At 37.6% G+C, this 17,851-nt stretch overlaps 1 protein-coding gene and 1 long non-coding RNA gene across 13 annotated transcripts; one reads left to right on the top strand and one right to left on the bottom strand.

Annotated features, from left to right (window-relative positions):
- Window positions 1-6,077: 6,077 nt before the first annotated feature.
- Window positions 6,078-17,590, bottom strand: LOC116928883. 12 transcript variants are annotated; one of them, XR_006650215.1, is made up of 19 exons: window positions 17,508-17,590; window positions 17,181-17,298; window positions 17,032-17,117; window positions 16,207-16,271; window positions 15,800-16,031; window positions 15,572-15,733; window positions 15,231-15,329; window positions 15,043-15,169; window positions 14,600-14,986; window positions 14,275-14,523; window positions 14,085-14,191; window positions 13,936-14,017; window positions 10,677-10,960; window positions 9,836-10,034; window positions 7,703-9,705; window positions 7,411-7,513; window positions 7,129-7,331; window positions 6,199-7,007; window positions 6,078-6,128 (listed from the first exon to the last, which is right to left on the bottom strand). It is a non-coding gene; the product is annotated as an uncharacterized LOC116928883 (long non-coding RNA). The 12 variants fall into 12 exon arrangements; XR_006650216.1 differs by having other exon boundaries at window positions 14,275-14,475; window positions 15,043-15,329; XR_006650217.1 differs by having other exon boundaries at window positions 9,836-10,029; window positions 15,043-15,329.
- Window positions 11,792-12,734, top strand: LOC123475275. Its single transcript, XM_045177822.1, has 2 exons — window positions 11,792-12,359; window positions 12,422-12,734. The coding sequence occupies exons 1-2, from the start codon at window positions 11,792-11,794 to the stop codon at window positions 12,670-12,672; spliced, it is 819 nt and encodes a 272-aa protein (XP_045033757.1). The 3' UTR covers window positions 12,673-12,734.
- Window positions 17,591-17,851: the final 261 nt, after the last annotated feature.

Genomic DNA, 17,851 nt, shown 5'->3' on the forward strand with positions numbered 1-17,851 from the left:
ATCAGCGTTTAATTTCGATTATGCCGTGTGATTTTTGGATAATTTCAAGAGATGTCGTTTTTGGCCGATTTTGACAAAAGTGGGAAGGCTATACCCTTCCCACTTTTTCATTTTTGGCCAAATTTCAAATTTTGCTTAAAATACATGAATTCGATTCAGAATTGAATGAAAATAACGAAAATCAGGTTTATTTTTCTATTGGTCTTATAGTTTTTGATTTAAACGTTAAAAAGCCTAAATTAAGTTGTTGCGCTAACAGCACTGTTTTCGTTCATTTTTGAAACGGCTGGTATAATGAGAAAACCAATCACTAAATCGAAATCAGCGTTTAATTTCGATTATGCCGTGTGATTTTTGGATAATTTCAAGAGATGTCGTTTTTGGCCGATTTTGACAAAAGTGGGAAGGCTATACCTCCCTTCCCACTTTTTCATTTTTGGCCAAATTTCAAATTTTGCTTAAAATACATGAATTCGATTCAGAATTGAATGAAAATAACGAAAATCAGGTTTATTTTTCTATTGGTCTTATAGTTTTTGATTTAAACGTTAAAAATCCTAAATTAAGTTGTTGCGCTAACAGCACTGTTTTCGTTCATTTTTGAAACGGCTGGTATAATGAGAAAACCAATCACTAAATCGAAATCAGCGTTTAATTTCGATTATGCCGTGTGATTTTTGGATAATTTCAAGAGATGTCGTTTTTGGCCGATTTTGACAAAAGTGGGAAGGCTATACCCTTCCCACTTTTTCATTTTTGGCCAAATTTCAAATTTTGCTTAAAATACATGAATTCGATTCAGAATTGAATGAAAATAACGAAAATCAGGTTTATTTTTCTATTGGTCTTATAGTTTTTGATTTAAACGTTAAAAATCCTAAATTAAGTTGTTGCGCTAACAGCACTGTTTTCGTTCATTTTTGAAACGGCTGGTATAATGAGAAAACCAATCACTAAATCGAAATCAGCGTTTAATTTCGATTATGCCGTGTGATTTTTGGATAATTTCAAGAGATGTCGTTTTTGGCCGATTTTGACAAAAGTGGGAAGGCTATACCCTTCCCACTTTTTCATTTTTGGCCAAATTTCAAATTTTGCTTAAAATACATGAATTCGATTCAGAATTGAATGAAAATAACGAAAATCAGGTTTATTTTTCTATTGGTCTTATAGTTTTTGATTTAAACGTTAAAAATCCTAAATTAAGTTGTTGCGCTAACAGCACTGTTTTCGTTCATTTTTGAAACGGCTGGTATAATGAGAAAACCAATCACTAAATCGAAATCAGCGTTTAATTTCGATTATGCCGTGTGATTTTTGGATAATTTCAAGAGATGTCGTTTTTGGCCGATTTTGACAAAAGTGGGAAGGCTATACCCTTCCCACTTTTTCATTTTTGGCCAAATTTCAAATTTTGCTTAAAATACATGAATTCGATTCAGAATTGAATGAAAATAACGAAAATCAGGTTTATTTTTCTATTGGTCTTATAGTTTTTGATTTAAACGTTAAAAATCCTAAATTAAGTTGTTGCGCTAACAGCACTGTTTTCGTTCATTTTTGAAACGGCTGGTATAATGAGAAAACCAATCACTAAATCGAAATCAGCGTTTAATTTCGATTATGCCGTGTGATTTTAGGATAATTTCAAGAGATGTCGTTTTTGGCCGATTTTGACAAAAGTGGGAAGGCTATACCCTTCCCACTTTTTCATTTTTGGCCAAATTTCAAATTTTGCTTAAAATACATGAATTCGATTCAGAATTGAATGAAAATAACGAAAATCAGGTTTATTTTTCTATTGGTCTTATAGTTTTTGATTTAAACGTTAAAAATCCTAAATTAAGTTGTTGCGCTAACAGCACTGTTTTCGTTCATTTTTGAAACGGCTGGTATAATGAGAAAACCAATCACTAAATCGAAATCAGCGTTTAATTTCGATTATGCCGTGTGATTTTTGGATAATTTCAAGAGATGTCGTTTTTGGCCGATTATTGACAAAAGTGCGGAAGGCTATACCCTTCCCACTTTTTCATTTTTGGCCAAATTTCAAATTTGGCTTAAAATACATGAATTCGATTCAGAATTGAATGAAAATAACGAAAATCAGGTTTATTTTTCTATTGGTCTTATAGTTTTTGATTTAAACGTTAAAAATCCTAATTTAAGTTGTTGCGCTAACAGCACTGTTTTCGTTCATTTTTGAAACGGCTGGTATAATGAGAAAACCAATCACTAAATCGAAATCAGCGTTTAATTTCGATTATGCCGTGTGATTTTTGGATAATTTCAAGAGATGTCGTTTTTGGCCGATTTTGACAAAAGTGGGAAGGCTATACCCTTCCCACTTTTTCATTTTTGGCCAAATTTCAAATTTTGCTTAAAATACATGAATTCGATTCAGAATTGAATGAAAATAACGAAAATCAGGTTTATTTTTCTATTGGTCTTATAGTTTTTGATTTAAACGTTAAAAATCCTAAATTAAGTTGTTGCGCTAACAGCACTGTTTTCGTTCATTTTTGAAACGGCTGGTATAATGAGAAAACCAATCACTAAATCGAAATCAGCGTTTAATTTCGATTATGCCGTGTGATTTTTGGATAATTTCAAGAGATGTCGTTTTTGGCCGATTTTGACAAAAGTGGGAAGGCTATACCCTTCCCACTTTTTCATTTTTGGCCAAATTTCAAATTTTGCTTAAAATACATGAATTCGATTCAGAATTGAATGAAAATAACGAAAATCAGGTTTATTTTTCTATTGGTCTTATAGTTTTTGATTTAAACGTTAAAAAGCCTAATTTAAGTTGTTGCGCTAACAGCATTGTTTTCGTTCATTTTTGAAACGGCTGGTATAATGAGAAAACCAATCACTAAATCGAAATCAGCGTTTAATTTCGATTATGCCGTGTGATTTTTGGATAATTTCAAGAGATGTCGTTTTTGGCCGATTTTGACAAAAGTGGGAAGGCTATACCCTTCCCACTTTTTCATTTTTGGCCAAATTTCAAATTTTGCTTAAAATACATGAATTCGATTCAGAATTGAATGAAAATAACGAAAATCAGGTTTATTTTTCTATTGGTCTTATAGTTTTTGATTTAAACGTTAAAAATCCTAAATTAAGTTGTTGCGCTAACAGCACTGTTTTCGTTCATTTTTGAAACGGCTGGTATAATGAGAAAACCAATCACTAAATCGAAATCAGCGTTTAATTTCGATTATGCCGTGTGATTTTTGGATAATTTCAAGAGATGTCGTTTTTGGCCGATTTTGACAAAAGTGCGGAAGGCTATACCCTTCCCACTTTTTCATTTTGGCCAAATTTCAAATTTTGCTTAAAATACATGAATTCGATTCAGAATTGAATGAAAATAACGAAAATCAGGTTTATTTTTCTATTGGTCTTATAGTTTTTGATTTAAACGTTAAAAATCCTAAATTTAAGTTGTTGCGCTAACAGCACTGTTTTCGTTCATTTTTGAAACGGCTGGTATAATGAGAAAACCAATCACTAAATCGAAATCAGCGTTTAATTTCGATTATGCCGTGTGATTTTTGGATAATTTCAAGAGATGTCGTTTTTGGCCGATTTTGACAAAAGTGGGAAGGCTATACCCTTCCCACTTTTTCATTTTTGGCCAAATTTCAAATTTTGCTTAAAATACATGAATTCGATTCAGAATTGAATGAAAATAACGAAAATCAGGTTTATTTTTCTATTGGTCTTATAGTTTTTGATTTAAACGTTAAAAATCCTAAATTTAAGTTGTTGCGCTAACAGCACTGTTTTCGTTCATTTTTGAAACGGCTGGTATAATGAGAAAACCAATCACTAAATCGAAATCAGCGTTTAATTTCGATTATGCCGTGTGATTTTTGGATAATTTCAAGAGATGTCGTTTTTGGCCGATTTTGACAAAAGTGGGAAGGCTATACCCTTCCCACTTTTTCATTTTTGGCCAAATTTCAAATTTTGCTTAAAATACATGAATTCGATTCAGAATTGAATGAAAATAACGAAAATCAGGTTTATTTTTCTATTGGTCTTATAGTTTTTGATTTAAACGTTAAAAATCCTAAATTAAGTTGTTGCGCTAACAGCACTGTTTTCGTTCATTTTTGAAACGGCTGGTATAATGAGAAAACCAATCACTAAATCGAAATCAGCGTTTAATTTCGATTATGCCGTGTGATTTTTGGATAATTTCAAGAGATGTCGTTTTTGGCCGATTTTGACAAAAGTGGGAAGGCTATACCCTTCCCACTTTTTCATTTTTGGCCAAATTTCAAATTTTGCTTAAAATACATGAATTCGATTCAGAATTGAATGAAAATAACGAAAATCAGGTTTATTTTTCTATTGGTCTTATAGTTTTTGATTTAAACGTTAAAAATCCTAAATTAAGTTGTTGCGCTAACAGCACTGTTTTCGTTCATTTTTGAAACGGCTGGTATAATGAGAAAACCAATCACTAAATCGAAATCAGCGTTTAATTTCGATTATGCCGTGTGATTTTTGGATAATTTCAAGAGATGTCGTTTTTGGCCGATTTTGACAAAAGTGGGAAGGCTATACCCTTCCCACTTTTTCATTTTTGGCCAAATTTCAAATTTTGCTTAAAATACATGAATTCGATTCAGAATTGAATGAAAATAACGAAAATCAGGTTTATTTTTCTATTGGTCTTATAGTTTTTGATTTAAACGTTAAAAATCCTAAATTAAGTTGTTGCGCTAACAGCACTGTTTTCGTTCATTTTTGAAACGGCTGGTATAATGAGAAAACCAATCACTAAATCGAAATCAGCGTTTAATTTCGATTATGCCGTGTGATTTTTGGATAATTTCAAGAGATGTCGTTTTTGGCCGATTTTGACAAAAGTGGGAAGGCTATACCCTTCCCACTTTTTCATTTTTGGCCAAATTTCAAATTTTGCTTAAAATACATGAATTCGATTCAGAATTGAATGAAAATAACGAAAATCAGGTTTATTTTTCTATTGGTCTTATAGTTTTTGATTTAAACGTTAAAAATCCTAAATTAAGTTGTTGCGCTAACAGCACTGTTTTCGTTCATTTTTGAAACGGCTGGTATAATGAGAAAACCAATCACTAAATCGAAATCAGCGTTTAATTTCGATTATGCCGTGTGATTTTTGGATAATTTCAAGAGATGTCGTTTTTGGCCGATTTTGACAAAAGTGGGAAGGCTATACCCTTCCCACTTTTTCATTTTTGGCCAAATTTCAAATTTGCTTAAAATACATGAATTCGATTCAGAATTGAATGAAAATAACGAAAATCAGGTTTATTTTTCTATTGGTCTTATAGTTTTTGATTTAAACGTTAAAAATCCTAATTTAAGTTGTTGCGCTAACAGCACTGTTTTCGTTCATTTTTGAAACGGCTGGTATAATGAGAAAACCAATCACTAAATCGAAATCAGCGTTTAATTTCGATTATGCCGTGTGATTTTTGGATAATTTCAAGAGATGTCGTTTTTGGCCGATTTTGACAAAAGTGGGAAGGCTATACCCTTCCCACTTTTTCATTTTTGGCCAAATTTCAAATTTTGCTTAAAATACATGAATTCGATTCAGAATTGAATGAAAATAACGAAAATCAGGTTTATTTTTCTATTGGTCTTATAGTTTTTGATTTAAACGTTAAAAATCCTAAATTTAGTTGTTGCGCTAACAGCACTGTTTTCGTTCATTTTTGAAACAGCTGGTATAATGAGAAAACCAATCACTAAATCGAAATCAGCGTTTAATTTCGATTATACCGTGTGATTTTTGGATAATTTCAAGAGATGTCGTTTTTGGACGATTTTGACAAAAGTGGGAAGGCTATACCCTTCCCACTTTTTCATTTTTGGCCATATTTCAAATTTTGCTTAAAATACATGAATTCGATTCAGAATTGAATGAAAATCACGAAAATCAGGTTTATTTTTCTATTGGTCTTATAGTTTTTGATTTAAACGTTGAAAATCCTAAATTAAGTTGTTGCGCTAACAGCACTGTTTTCGCTGAATTCGCACTGCATCTAATGAATTGAATAAAATTACTTACTCTACACAGCACTAAGTATGAAATTCCTTTCCTAATTTCACCTCAAAATCTTGATGACAAAAGTAAATATGGTTTTGATAAATATATTATACATAATATATATATAAATAATGTGTTACCATAAAAGACGTCTGGTTTATGATGTCAGCAAACCAATTGAATGAAAATCACATTTTGATATAAGTAGACAGTTCTTTTAATTCTATAGCCTCTAGTATAGAAATACCTTAGAAAACAACGAATCAAAGTTTACCAAAAAAGACCAGCCCAAAAAGATACTTATATTACTAATTGTTAACAACCAGCTCAAACCAACATCTTTGTACACCAATACTTATATCAGACATCCCTAATACATATTCATTATTTCAGGAACATACAAATAGTTGAAATGATTATTCTGTGCTACAAAATCCATAACACGATCATCAGAAATCTGAAATTAAAAAGTAGAACAGAGAACATAAACAATCTAATAACAAGACATACAATTCACAGCTCCCTAATAACCAATGCATCCATGAGAATCAAAACCTACAGAAGTCATTAAATATAAGTAAATAAAATTACAACGTGCGCAAGCGTTAGAAAGTTGCTAAGTGTAAGTTAGAAAAATGCAGAATGTTAACGCCAAGAAAATAATAAAGAGAAATTTTGCAAACAATTTGTTATAAAAAATGTTGTATTGACAATTCTCCACACAATTAAATAATTTGCCACTTTAGACGGACAAAGTAACCCATTCTAAAGTTGCCGTCAACCAAGGCAGGACGAGACACTGCCTCAATTGACCACCGGGGAGATTACCCGTGCTTTGTTTCCTGGAACTCTTTGACACTTGTCGTTTTTTGCCGTGTTCACCGTAATACCCAACGGACAAAACTTGAAGTTGACGTTTTTGTTGTTAAGCGTTTGTAACATTCGCATTCTGCAATAAGATTAACATAAAAGAGAATTTTTAAAAAGGTGGGAAGAGTTATCGTAAAAAACCATGAAATAAAAGATTAGTTTAAATCAAAATTGTTATATTTGTTACTAATATATTATACCTTTCATGTCTTCTTTGACCACTCTAGAGTGTGTTTTTTTTTAATTCTTTGTTTCTTCCCTGCAGCTTCACCACCAGACTATCGATGGTCAATGACCTATTAAGATGGTCTGTAGCCTGCCATCCTTCTTCCGGGTTGATGGGACAGGTATGTAGGAGATGACCTTCCTCAATTCCGTATTTTCTTTGTGGGGGAAAGTTGCCCTTTAGAAAAATAATTCAAGAATTATAAGAACGGATATTTTTTGCTAATGATTTTTCGAACTTCATCTTTAAATCGTACCTTTCTCTTTTGTGACGTGACACAGAAATTTTCATGAAGAGGGCTGACATGGGCCAAGAACCAAACTGTTACCTTACCCTTCGTCATCTGGACTCCTCTGAACCTATAAAAGCGCAAGAGGGTGGCTTCATTTCATCATTGCTCTTGCTGCATTCTACAAGACAAGGACCGTCTACACGATGGAAATGAAATCGGTATGTTTTTGTTTTTAAAACTTAATACATTAATTATCATCTAAATATTCACGCTCATGAACAGATATTCTTAATTGCGATTACTGCACTGATTTTACCCAAATCGGACGCTATGGCGCTGCGTGCTATTTCTTCCGATGAACCTGAAGTCGTCGGTGAGACACAACGAGGATATTTCAACAGCGGCGGATACGTCAACAACGGCGGAATTTCAAATGGCGCCGGAATTTCAAATAACGGCGCAGTAGCATATTACTGCATGCCAATTAACCCCAACAATGGTGGTTTTAGTTTCGGTGGAGGTTTGAATGTCGGCGCAGGTTACGTCACGTTTGGAGGACAATCTAGTAGCACGGGAGGTTCGACCGGAGTTGGCAGCAGTTACGCTGGATTAGGTCAGTCTCAAGTCGGACCAAATTACCCTGGAGGACCAGTCAACCCCGGAATCAACCAAGGCGGAGTTAATATTGGCACGGCTTCTTCCGGAAGTGGCAGTAGTTATGCAGCAGCTGGATCTTCCGGCACTGCAGCAAATTATGCCGGTGCAAGTACGTCTGGAATCGGCGCGGCTAACATCGGAGGTTCTTTGGGAACCGGCACAATTAATGTTGGCGGAAGCACTTACGAAGGAGAAAGTCCGTCAAGTGGCGGCGTAATTAACATCGGCGGAAGTTCGGCAGCAGGGAATTACGGCAACATTGGAGCAGAATCGGCTAACGCGGGAGGACTTGCTACCACAGGAAATTTTTATGGAGGCGGTTTCAACGGATTCGGTCAATCCGAAATCGGTGCGGGTTATCTTGGAGGAGGAACTCTTGGAATCAACACAGGTGGATTTAATATAGGAACGGCTTCATCTGGCAGTAATTACGCAGCAACAGGTTCGTCTGGTGTTGCGTCAAATTTTGCGGGTTCAGGTACGTCTGGATTCGGCAGCAATCAGGTTGGAGGTTCTTCGGGATCTGGTACGATTAATATTGGAGGAAGTTCTTCAAACATCAGTCCAACCAACTCAGGTGGAGGTCACGTTAACATTGGCGGATCTTCAGGCATCGGTGCAACTGCCTTGTCCGGCAGTGGTTATAATGGATTTGGACAATCTCAATCCGGTGCAAGTTACCCTGGAGGAAGTTCGCCCGGAATCAACCAAGGTGGAGTTAACATCGGCACAGCTTCGTCAAGCAGTAATTACGCTGCCGCAAGTTCCTCAATAGCAAATCAGGTGAGCGCAGGTACGTCAGGAGTTGGTGCTGGCGGAGGCTCTTACCAAGGAGGATCTCTAAGTGGCAATACAATTAACACTGGCGGAAATTCGCAATCAGGTGAGTGGGTACTGATGGAGGATCCGCAATCATTGAAAGTATTTTTACTACAGGTGGTTATACTGGATTAGGTCAATCTCAAGTTGGAGCAGGTTATTCCGGAGGAAATTTAAACGGAGTCAGCCAAGGTGGAAGCAACTACGGAATTCCTTCGTCTGGGAGTGGCAGTAATTTTGCAGCAGCAGGATCTTCGGGCGCAATAGCAAATCATGCTGGTGCCAGTACGTCAGGAGTCGGTGCTACTCACTTTGGAGGTTCCGGTACTATAAATGTTGGCGGAAGCTCTTATCAAGGAGGATCTTCAACTGGCAATGCAATCAACAGCGGGGGAAGTTTGCAAGCAGGAAATTACGCAAATATTGGAGGGCAATCGGCTAACTTTGGAGGCATTGCTAGTGCCGGAGGTTCATCTGGAGGTGTCAACGGTTATAATGGAATCGGTCAATCTGGAACTGGAATAGGACATCACCCTGGAGGAAATTTGCCCGGAATCAGCACAGTTGGAATTAATATTGGCACAGCTTCATCGGGCAGTAATTCCGCCGCCGCAAGTTCGTCAGCCGCCATCGCAAATCAGGCGGGTGCAGGTATCTCGGAGATCGGCCTCGCACAGGTTGGAAGTTCATCGGCTTCCAGCAGTTCGTCGGCGTCTAGCAGTTCAATTAACATCGGCGGAGGTTCATTCCAAGGAGGAAGTTCTTCAAGTAGCAGCGCAGTTAACATCGGCGGAAGTTCGCATGCGGCCAGCACAGGCGGAGTCAACATTGGGGGTAGTTCTACTGGGATAGTAAAAGGCGAAAATACTATCAATATTGGCGGCTCGCTTGTGGGCAACTAACTTTGGAGAATGGATGTCATTAGTGGACACCGTTTCATATTTTTGCTTGGACAACACATAATCAATAATACCCTGTTATCCGGCTGACGATGGGCGTTTTTATCCATTAAATGTGTTGCAGATTCATAATGTAATTCTTCTTGGAATACACCATGAATTATTCGGATAATAAAATGTTGCAACACCTTAGTTCTTAGTTATTCGTCAAGCGATACAGTTCATGGTTGAGTCTTGGCTCGCTAGTGACAAAAAACTTGTTTGTAAACTGTCCTGCGAATAAAAAAACCTAAAACATTAATAACAACATTTTGACACGATAGAAGATCAAAGTTAACAACGAACTTTAGTCGTCAAAAGCATGGATATTTCTCTTTTAATTATTATAAAAATTGCATTATGTGTGTCAGGAAATGTAGCGTCTAAGCTATAGAGATAGTCTTTCACTAGCCCAACATTAGTGAACTGGACTACGTTTCCTTTTGTAGGCTACAAACTGAGCACAAAATAGTATCACAGACGAATGGACTTTGCACTTAACTAAATGGTGAACATTCAGAGTCAAGTGAATGTTTGTTCCTGTATTCACGAGTTAAACAGTCGCTGAACATGTGAGTACCATCAGAAAGAATACACCCATGTAGGAAATATGGATGGTCTAAAGACGAAAATATGTCCCTGACCTCGTCAACAGTACATCCATATCTTAGCCAGCCTTACTTCCTTTCACTCATTATCAAATCTTAGATTACGTTTCTATTTAAAAACGCGAGATTTCTCTCGAGTAATGCTCAGTCACCACCGATCACCTCTTAGTACTCCAATTTTCGACCGCTGTCGCATTTCTTAGACTACATTTCGTTAAATAACTATCTAGTAAAGAAAAACATTTATGTTAACATAATTCTTACTTACCCAGGTCTTCTTATTAAATATCTTGCACAGGTACACAACAATGTCGACTAAGATGGCGTTGATATTCGTTGCTATTTCACTCATTGCACTGTCGATAGTGCCGGATTCGGTCGATGCAGCTTACTGTGGATCACGACGTGGATATTGCAAAGATGGAACTAGAGGAACTCCCTGCTGTGGCTACGGAAGATGCAACATATTCTGCCGTAACTGTAATGGTGGTTGCCGAACAGGAAGGACAGATGTGGTCGACGATGGAATGGATAGCTTGGAAACTGTGATGGCTACAGCAAATGAAACGGAAAGTAGCGGATTTTCAGGCGAAAGAATGAACCCAATTGTACTAGCAGCAGCAGAAGAAGCGCCTCCAGCTCATAGCGATGAAACTGACAACAATTAAGCCTATGCATCTCCAACTCCTCCAGCGCTGAATCTCTGATTTTTACTATTGTTTAGTAGGTGATAGTAAATTTTAGGAATACACATTGGTTTTTTGCCAAAAAAATTTGGTTTCTATCCAATGTTCAGAAAAGACTTTCTTTTACGTATTGATGAAGTCAGTGAAAAACTATACGAAGATACTAAAATTTCAAAAGTATTAGAATGGATTGCATAAGTCGTACCAATATAGTACGTCAATCTAGAGCTGTAGGGACGAAACAAGTGTGGCTGTCAGTTCAACACGAACCATCAATCTCGATTGAGCTGAAACAAAAATACAAATTTTAATTCGAAATGTATCTGCCAAATATTATTCATACAAAATACGTACTAGTAAAATGCCTGTGAGACATCGTGCGAGAACGAATCCTCCACGTGAAGAGATGATGGGCAATATTGACAGTTCAAAGTGCCATCGACCTTGTTTGCTCACACGAGATTAAACAGGAAAACTTTTTTATTTCTTATGTCCCTCTGAAACTTCGACTTCCTTTCTCTAATATTATCTTGTGTTAGATTACCTTGTCACTTAAAAGAGGCCATCGCCCTTGTGAACTTCTCAGTTCATTTTAAAACGAGCTGTAGGTTACCAAGTTTTGGTTTCTTGGAATCCTCTTTGTGTTATTTTCCACTCTGCAGGCAAATTCTTCAACTGCAATTGGTGCAACAACATCATGCGGACGTGCATTCGTCTTTTACTTGCTGTATGGTCTACGATTAACCTATCGTATGGAGAAGAGATCAATGGCAATGAAGACGAAGTACATAACCTAACGCCAAATGCGACAATGGCTTTGTTAGATGTTTGGATGGCAGAATCCAATGTAACTTCAGATGGCGTATTACCCGGCTTCAATGTAGTTATCAACAATGGAGGATTCAGTCAAGTTGGAGGTACGTCTATTGCTTCAGGAGTTTCGAGTGGAACAGGTGATGGTAATAGGGGAGGCGGAACAGTTGCTGCTGGTGGAATCCCCCCAAATTTCGGGGAAGAATTTAACGACGGTGGAGGCGACGTCAAATGGCTCATGAACTGTGATTTTCCTGGTCATGACATTGGCCGTTTGGAAAGTTCTGGAGAAGAATGCGGAGGAATCTGCATCGCTAATTTACAATGCACTCACTTTAGTCACAGCAACGATGGATATTGCCACATGAAAAGGGCGCCATTGACCGTTTCGCGTACAACAAAGAACGGAGGCATGTGCGGTTTCATTCCATGGCGATTTGATCCTGGGAGAGGTAGAGTGTTGTAATAAGTTCAAAGTTTTACTATTCATAATAATCACCATTTGTTTTGTTAGAGAATAAGAATTGGAACGATGGCGGGGATGGTGTCAAATGGCTGCGTAATTGCGATTTCCTCGGTCACAACATACGGCGCCAAGTAGCCTCTGCGGAAGAATGCGGAGGCATCTGCGTTGCCAATCCACAATGTACTCATTTTCGTCGGCCGGACAATGATGAATACTGTTACTTGAAAAATGCACCATCAATGACTTCCCGAATACCGATCAATGGTGGCGTATGCGGCATCATTCCCTGGCGATTGTGACCCATCATTTTGTTACATCATCTGTAAGGGGAAAATAATACATCATTAACTTTGGAACATTCCATGTGATTTAGATTGATTTCTCCAGCGTTCTCGTGATATACGATATTTGTAGACTTCTCACTTTCAAATTTCCTTAATTGCTTTGACCTCCTCATCGCTGTCTAAGTCACCATTCGGTCAATGATCTTGCATCTACCTGTTTTCCACAAACAGATGTTAAGAGTCTCATAGAAGTTATGAGATATAAACAGATGTTAAGAGTAATAACCGTTAGTTGACCTTGTTCTCCTTAAGAGTGAAACTTTCTCCCCTCTTCTATCCGTCACGTTGACCTTCAGTTTACGACCTTGAACCAAATCTCATATTTCCTGTTTTTCCCCCCTTACAAGTGTACCTCTCTACTCTGACCATATAAATGGAACATATATGCAAGGAAAATGGTCTCAGTGCAGAGGAAGACTCCATTCTGGTAAGATGAACATTCAAAATCTTTATTTCGATTTTTGTAACATTGTTGAAACTGGGAATGATTTTCATCACAAGCTGCTTCCAATTTTCGACTGCTGTCGCATTTCTTAGACTACATTTCGTTAAATAACTATCTAGTAAAGAAAAACATTTATGTTAACATAATTCTTACTTACCCAGGTCTTCTTATTAAATATCTTGCACAGGTACACAACAATGTCGACTAAGATGGCGTTGATATTCGTTGCTATTTCACTCATTGCACTGTCGATAGTGCCGGATTCGGTCGATGCCTGTAGACCAGTTGATGGATTTTGCAGAGATGGAACTAGAGGAACTCCCTGCTGTGGCAAAGGAAGATGCAACATATTCTGCCGTAACTGTAATGGTGGTTGCCGAAGAGGAAAGACAGATGTGGTCGACGATGGACCCATGGATAGCTTGGAAACTGTGGCTACAGCAAATGATACAGAAAGTAGCGAATTTTCAGGCGAAAGTATGAACCCAATTGCACTAGCAGCAGCAGAAGAAGCGCCTCCAGCTCATACCGATGAAACTGACAACAATTAAGCCTATGCATCTCCACCTCCTCCAGCGCTGAATTTCTGATTTTTACTATTGTTTAGTAGGTGATAGTAAATTTTAGGAATACACATTGGTCTTTTGCCAAAAAAATTTGTTTCTATCCAATGTTCAGGAAAGACTTTCTTTTACGTATTGATGAAGTCAGTGAAAAACTATACGAAGTTACTAAAATTTCAAAAGTATTAGAATGGATTGCATAAGTCGTACCAATATAGTGCGTCAATCTAGAGCTGTAGGGACGAAACAAGTGTGGCTGTCAGTTCAACACGAACCATCAATCTCGATTGAGCTGAAACAGAAATACAAATTTTAATTCGAAATGTATGTGCCAAATATTATTCAAACAAAATACGTACTAGTAAAATGCCTGTGAGACATCGTGCGAGAACGAATCCTCCACGTGAACAGTTGATGGGCAATATTGACAGTTCAAAGTGCCATCGACCTTGTTTTCTCACACGAGCTTGAACAGGAATACTTTGTTATTTATTATGTCCCTCTGAAACTTCGACTTCCTTTCTCTAATATTATCTTGTGTTAGATTACCTTGTCACTTAAAAGAGGCCATCGCCCTTGTGAACTTCTCAGTTCATTTTAAAACGAGCTGTAGGTTACCAAGTTTTGGTTTCTTGGAATCCTCTTTGTGTTATTTTCCACTCTGCAGGCAAATTCTTCAACTGCAATTGGTGCAACAACATCATGCGGACGTGCATTCAACTTTTACTTGTTGTATGGTCTACGATTAACCTATCGTATGGAGAAGAGATCAATGGCAATAAAGACGAAGTACATAACCTAACGGCAAATGCGACAATGGCTTTGTTAGATGTTTCGATGGCAGAATCCAATGTAACTTCAGATGGCGTATTACCCGGCTTCAATGTAGTTATCAACAATGGAGGATTCAGTCAAGTTGGAGGTACGTCTATTGCTTCAGGAGTTTCGAGTGGAACAGGTGATGGTAATAGCGGAGGCGGAACAGTTTCTGTTGGTGGAATCCCCCCAAATTTCGGGGAAGAATTCAACGACGGTGGAGGCGACGTCAAATGGCTCATGAACTGTGATTTTCCTGGTCATGAAATTGGCCGTTTGGAAAGTTCTGGAGAAGAATGCGGAGGAATCTGCATCGCTAATTTACAATGTACTCATTTTAGTCACAGCAACGATGGATTTTGCCACATGAAAAGGGCGCCATTGACCGTTTCGCGTACAACAAAGAACGGAGGCATGTGCGGTTTCATTCCATGGCGATTTGATCCTGGGAGAGGTAGAGTGTTGTAATAAGTTCAAAGTTTTACTATTCATAATAATCACCATTTGTGTTGTTAGAGAGTAAGAATTGGAACGATGGCGGGGATGGTGTCAAATGGCTCCGTAATTGCGATTTCCTTGGTCACAACATACGGCGCCAAGTAGCCTCTGCGGAAGAATGCGGAGGCATCTGCGTTGCCAATCCACAATGTACTCATTTTCGTCGGCCGGACAATGATGAATACTGTTACTTGAAAAATGCACCATCAATGACTTCCCGAATACCGATCAATGGTGGCGTATGCGGCATCATTCCCTGGCGATTGTGACCCATCATTTTGTTACATCATCTGTAAGGGGAAAATAATACATCATTAACGTTGGAACAGTCCATGTGATTTAGATTGATTTCTCGAGTGTTCTCGTGAAATACGATATTTGTAGACTTCGCACTTTAAAATTTCTTTAATTGCTTTGACATCCTCATCGCTGTCTAAGTCACCATTCGGTCAATGATCTTGCATCTACTTGTTTTCCACAAACAGATAAAACGGAATTCGCCCATTTTCCCTTTTATCTTCTGTTAGATTACCTTTGTGATTTAAGCAGGGCCTCTATTTATTTCTCGTAGTTCTCACTACTCCAACATACTGCAGTGCAAGCTGGTCCACGAAAACGTTTTGGTGAGTTGATCCTTTGGTCTAAATTTCCTCTTTCCATTTCACAATTATTAAATGATGAATCAGATGTGTACCTAATAACATAAACTATTATATTATAATTGAATAGACGGCCTACGTAACTAGAATGGTCTTGATACCTTTTGTACTCGTTACGCTTTCGACAATCTCCATCTGCCATGGAGGGAAAATCGGCTACAGGAAAGATGAACCAGTTAAACCAATAAAAAATGGTTCTTCTAACAGCGAATTATCTTCTGGTTTGGATATAATCATCAACAATGGAGGATTCAGTCAGCTCGGTGGCGCCTCTTATGGCGGCGGAGTTTCAAACGGCCAAGGCAGTGGAAACATTGGAGGTGGAACAGCCAACTTTGGAGGAGAAACTTATGTCAATCTCGGTGAAAATCTTATCAGATTGCTCCCAAATTGTGATTTTCCCGGCCACGACATTGGGAATCAACCAAGTTTGGAAAACCAGTGCGGCAACATTTGTATCGTTAACAATCGATGCAATGCCTTTAGTTGGCACGATGGGAATTGTTACCTGAAGAGCATACCGTCACCGAATCTTAGCGTACCAGCTGATGGTGGTCATTGCGGTTATCTTCCCTGGAAATTTTAAAAGATTAACTTTATGTCTTCTGTCAATAAATTTCATAATAAATGACGTATTATTAATTAACTTTAATTTACAGTTTTCTTTTTCAAATTTCCACATGACGGTAGATCCTCTGTTACGAAACCCCTCGAAAATCCTTATCGACAAACATCAGCCATTTAAAGTTTGACCTCTGTCTAGAAAATTCAAGTTAATCTTCTAGACACTGACCTATCGTAAACATAATGCGGAAGTTAGGAAAAGTAGGACAAAAAAGACATTGACGTAATAAATTGAGGGAAACAAATGGCTTTTTTGACCTGCAGATTTTTCATCGAATTCGATGCAAGAGAAAGCTAAAAACAGGTAACAAGCGAGTTAGTCAACGACCTAAAAGACCTTTTGAACTTTTAAAGCATCCGAGGATCCCCCCCTTTTCAAATAAATTATGCTTCTTCTCTCCTGCAGGTAAAAAAAGAAAAGCGCTGACCTACGCCAATATCTTTTTCGTTGAGCGACAAGGGTGGTAGCCAATCTTACTGCATAACGTAATTTTAGGTCATCCATTAACGAAAATTACATTTCCTGTTGCCAAGCAAGCTCCTACCCCCTCCTCTTCAACAAAAATGGATTTCTGTTTCTAAAATAGGCGAAACCCACCACAGTTAAAAGTTTCCCTTGGAGGTAATCAAATCGTATGTCGAGTTAATCAGTTCGGACAATTGCTTGCTATGGTTTAACGCTTAAGTATGCAAATTAAAATGCACTTACCAATGAGGAGTAAACAGTTGCCGTAAGGAGCTTTTCCGAAACTCTGAATGTCTAAACGACCAAGTTGGGGGCAGTCACAGTAACGTCTTTTAAAACAAAAAGATTGTTGAAATATGGCAATAAAACAGGCATTTTCTTTCACGAATTACCTGCATCTCTTAAGTTAATTTCGCATTTCCTCAAAAATGTTAATATATATTCTAGTTTGCAGTTGAGGCTTTAATTTCTCCCCAACCAGAATCCTGTACGTTATTGTTTTCAGGCAATCTATTGATAATGATAACACAATTGCCATTAATTCTGCTGGTTATGCCTCTCACATTGGTTACAGAAATAAGGCCATCTATAAAAATTTGATTACACTATAAGCACACATGATAAATAGCCACTCTACTAAAAGTCGTACATCTTTTGTAACGTATGCGGAAGAAATCGAACGGATGAACGATTTAAAAAACAGTAAAGTTATGTTTCACCTGGATCTGTGATGAATTTACTGTCGCCAAGGTAACAACGCTTGTAGAAAACGCACAACTGCCGATTAACATTCAAATAACCTTGAAAAATAAAAGAAAATTTAATTCGTATTAAGATAGGAGGAAGACAAACACGTTTTATTATGCGCATAAGAAAGTTACGACCCGATGGGGGGAATGAACTTTTGACTGTTGCTGCAGGTCAGAAACATCCCTTCCTACCTGTGCAGAAATAACCAATAGCAGTGCAATCGACGTCATACCACCAACTTTGAGCGTAACCAAAGTGCCTGCGAGTTTTCGTATATAAACCCCAACTCAACATTCGGATCAGCATTACTTTG

This window comes from Daphnia magna, linkage group LG8 (genome assembly GCF_020631705.1).
Source record: "Daphnia magna isolate NIES linkage group LG8, ASM2063170v1.1, whole genome shotgun sequence".
Lineage (NCBI taxonomy): Eukaryota > Metazoa > Arthropoda > Branchiopoda > Diplostraca > Daphniidae > Daphnia > Daphnia magna.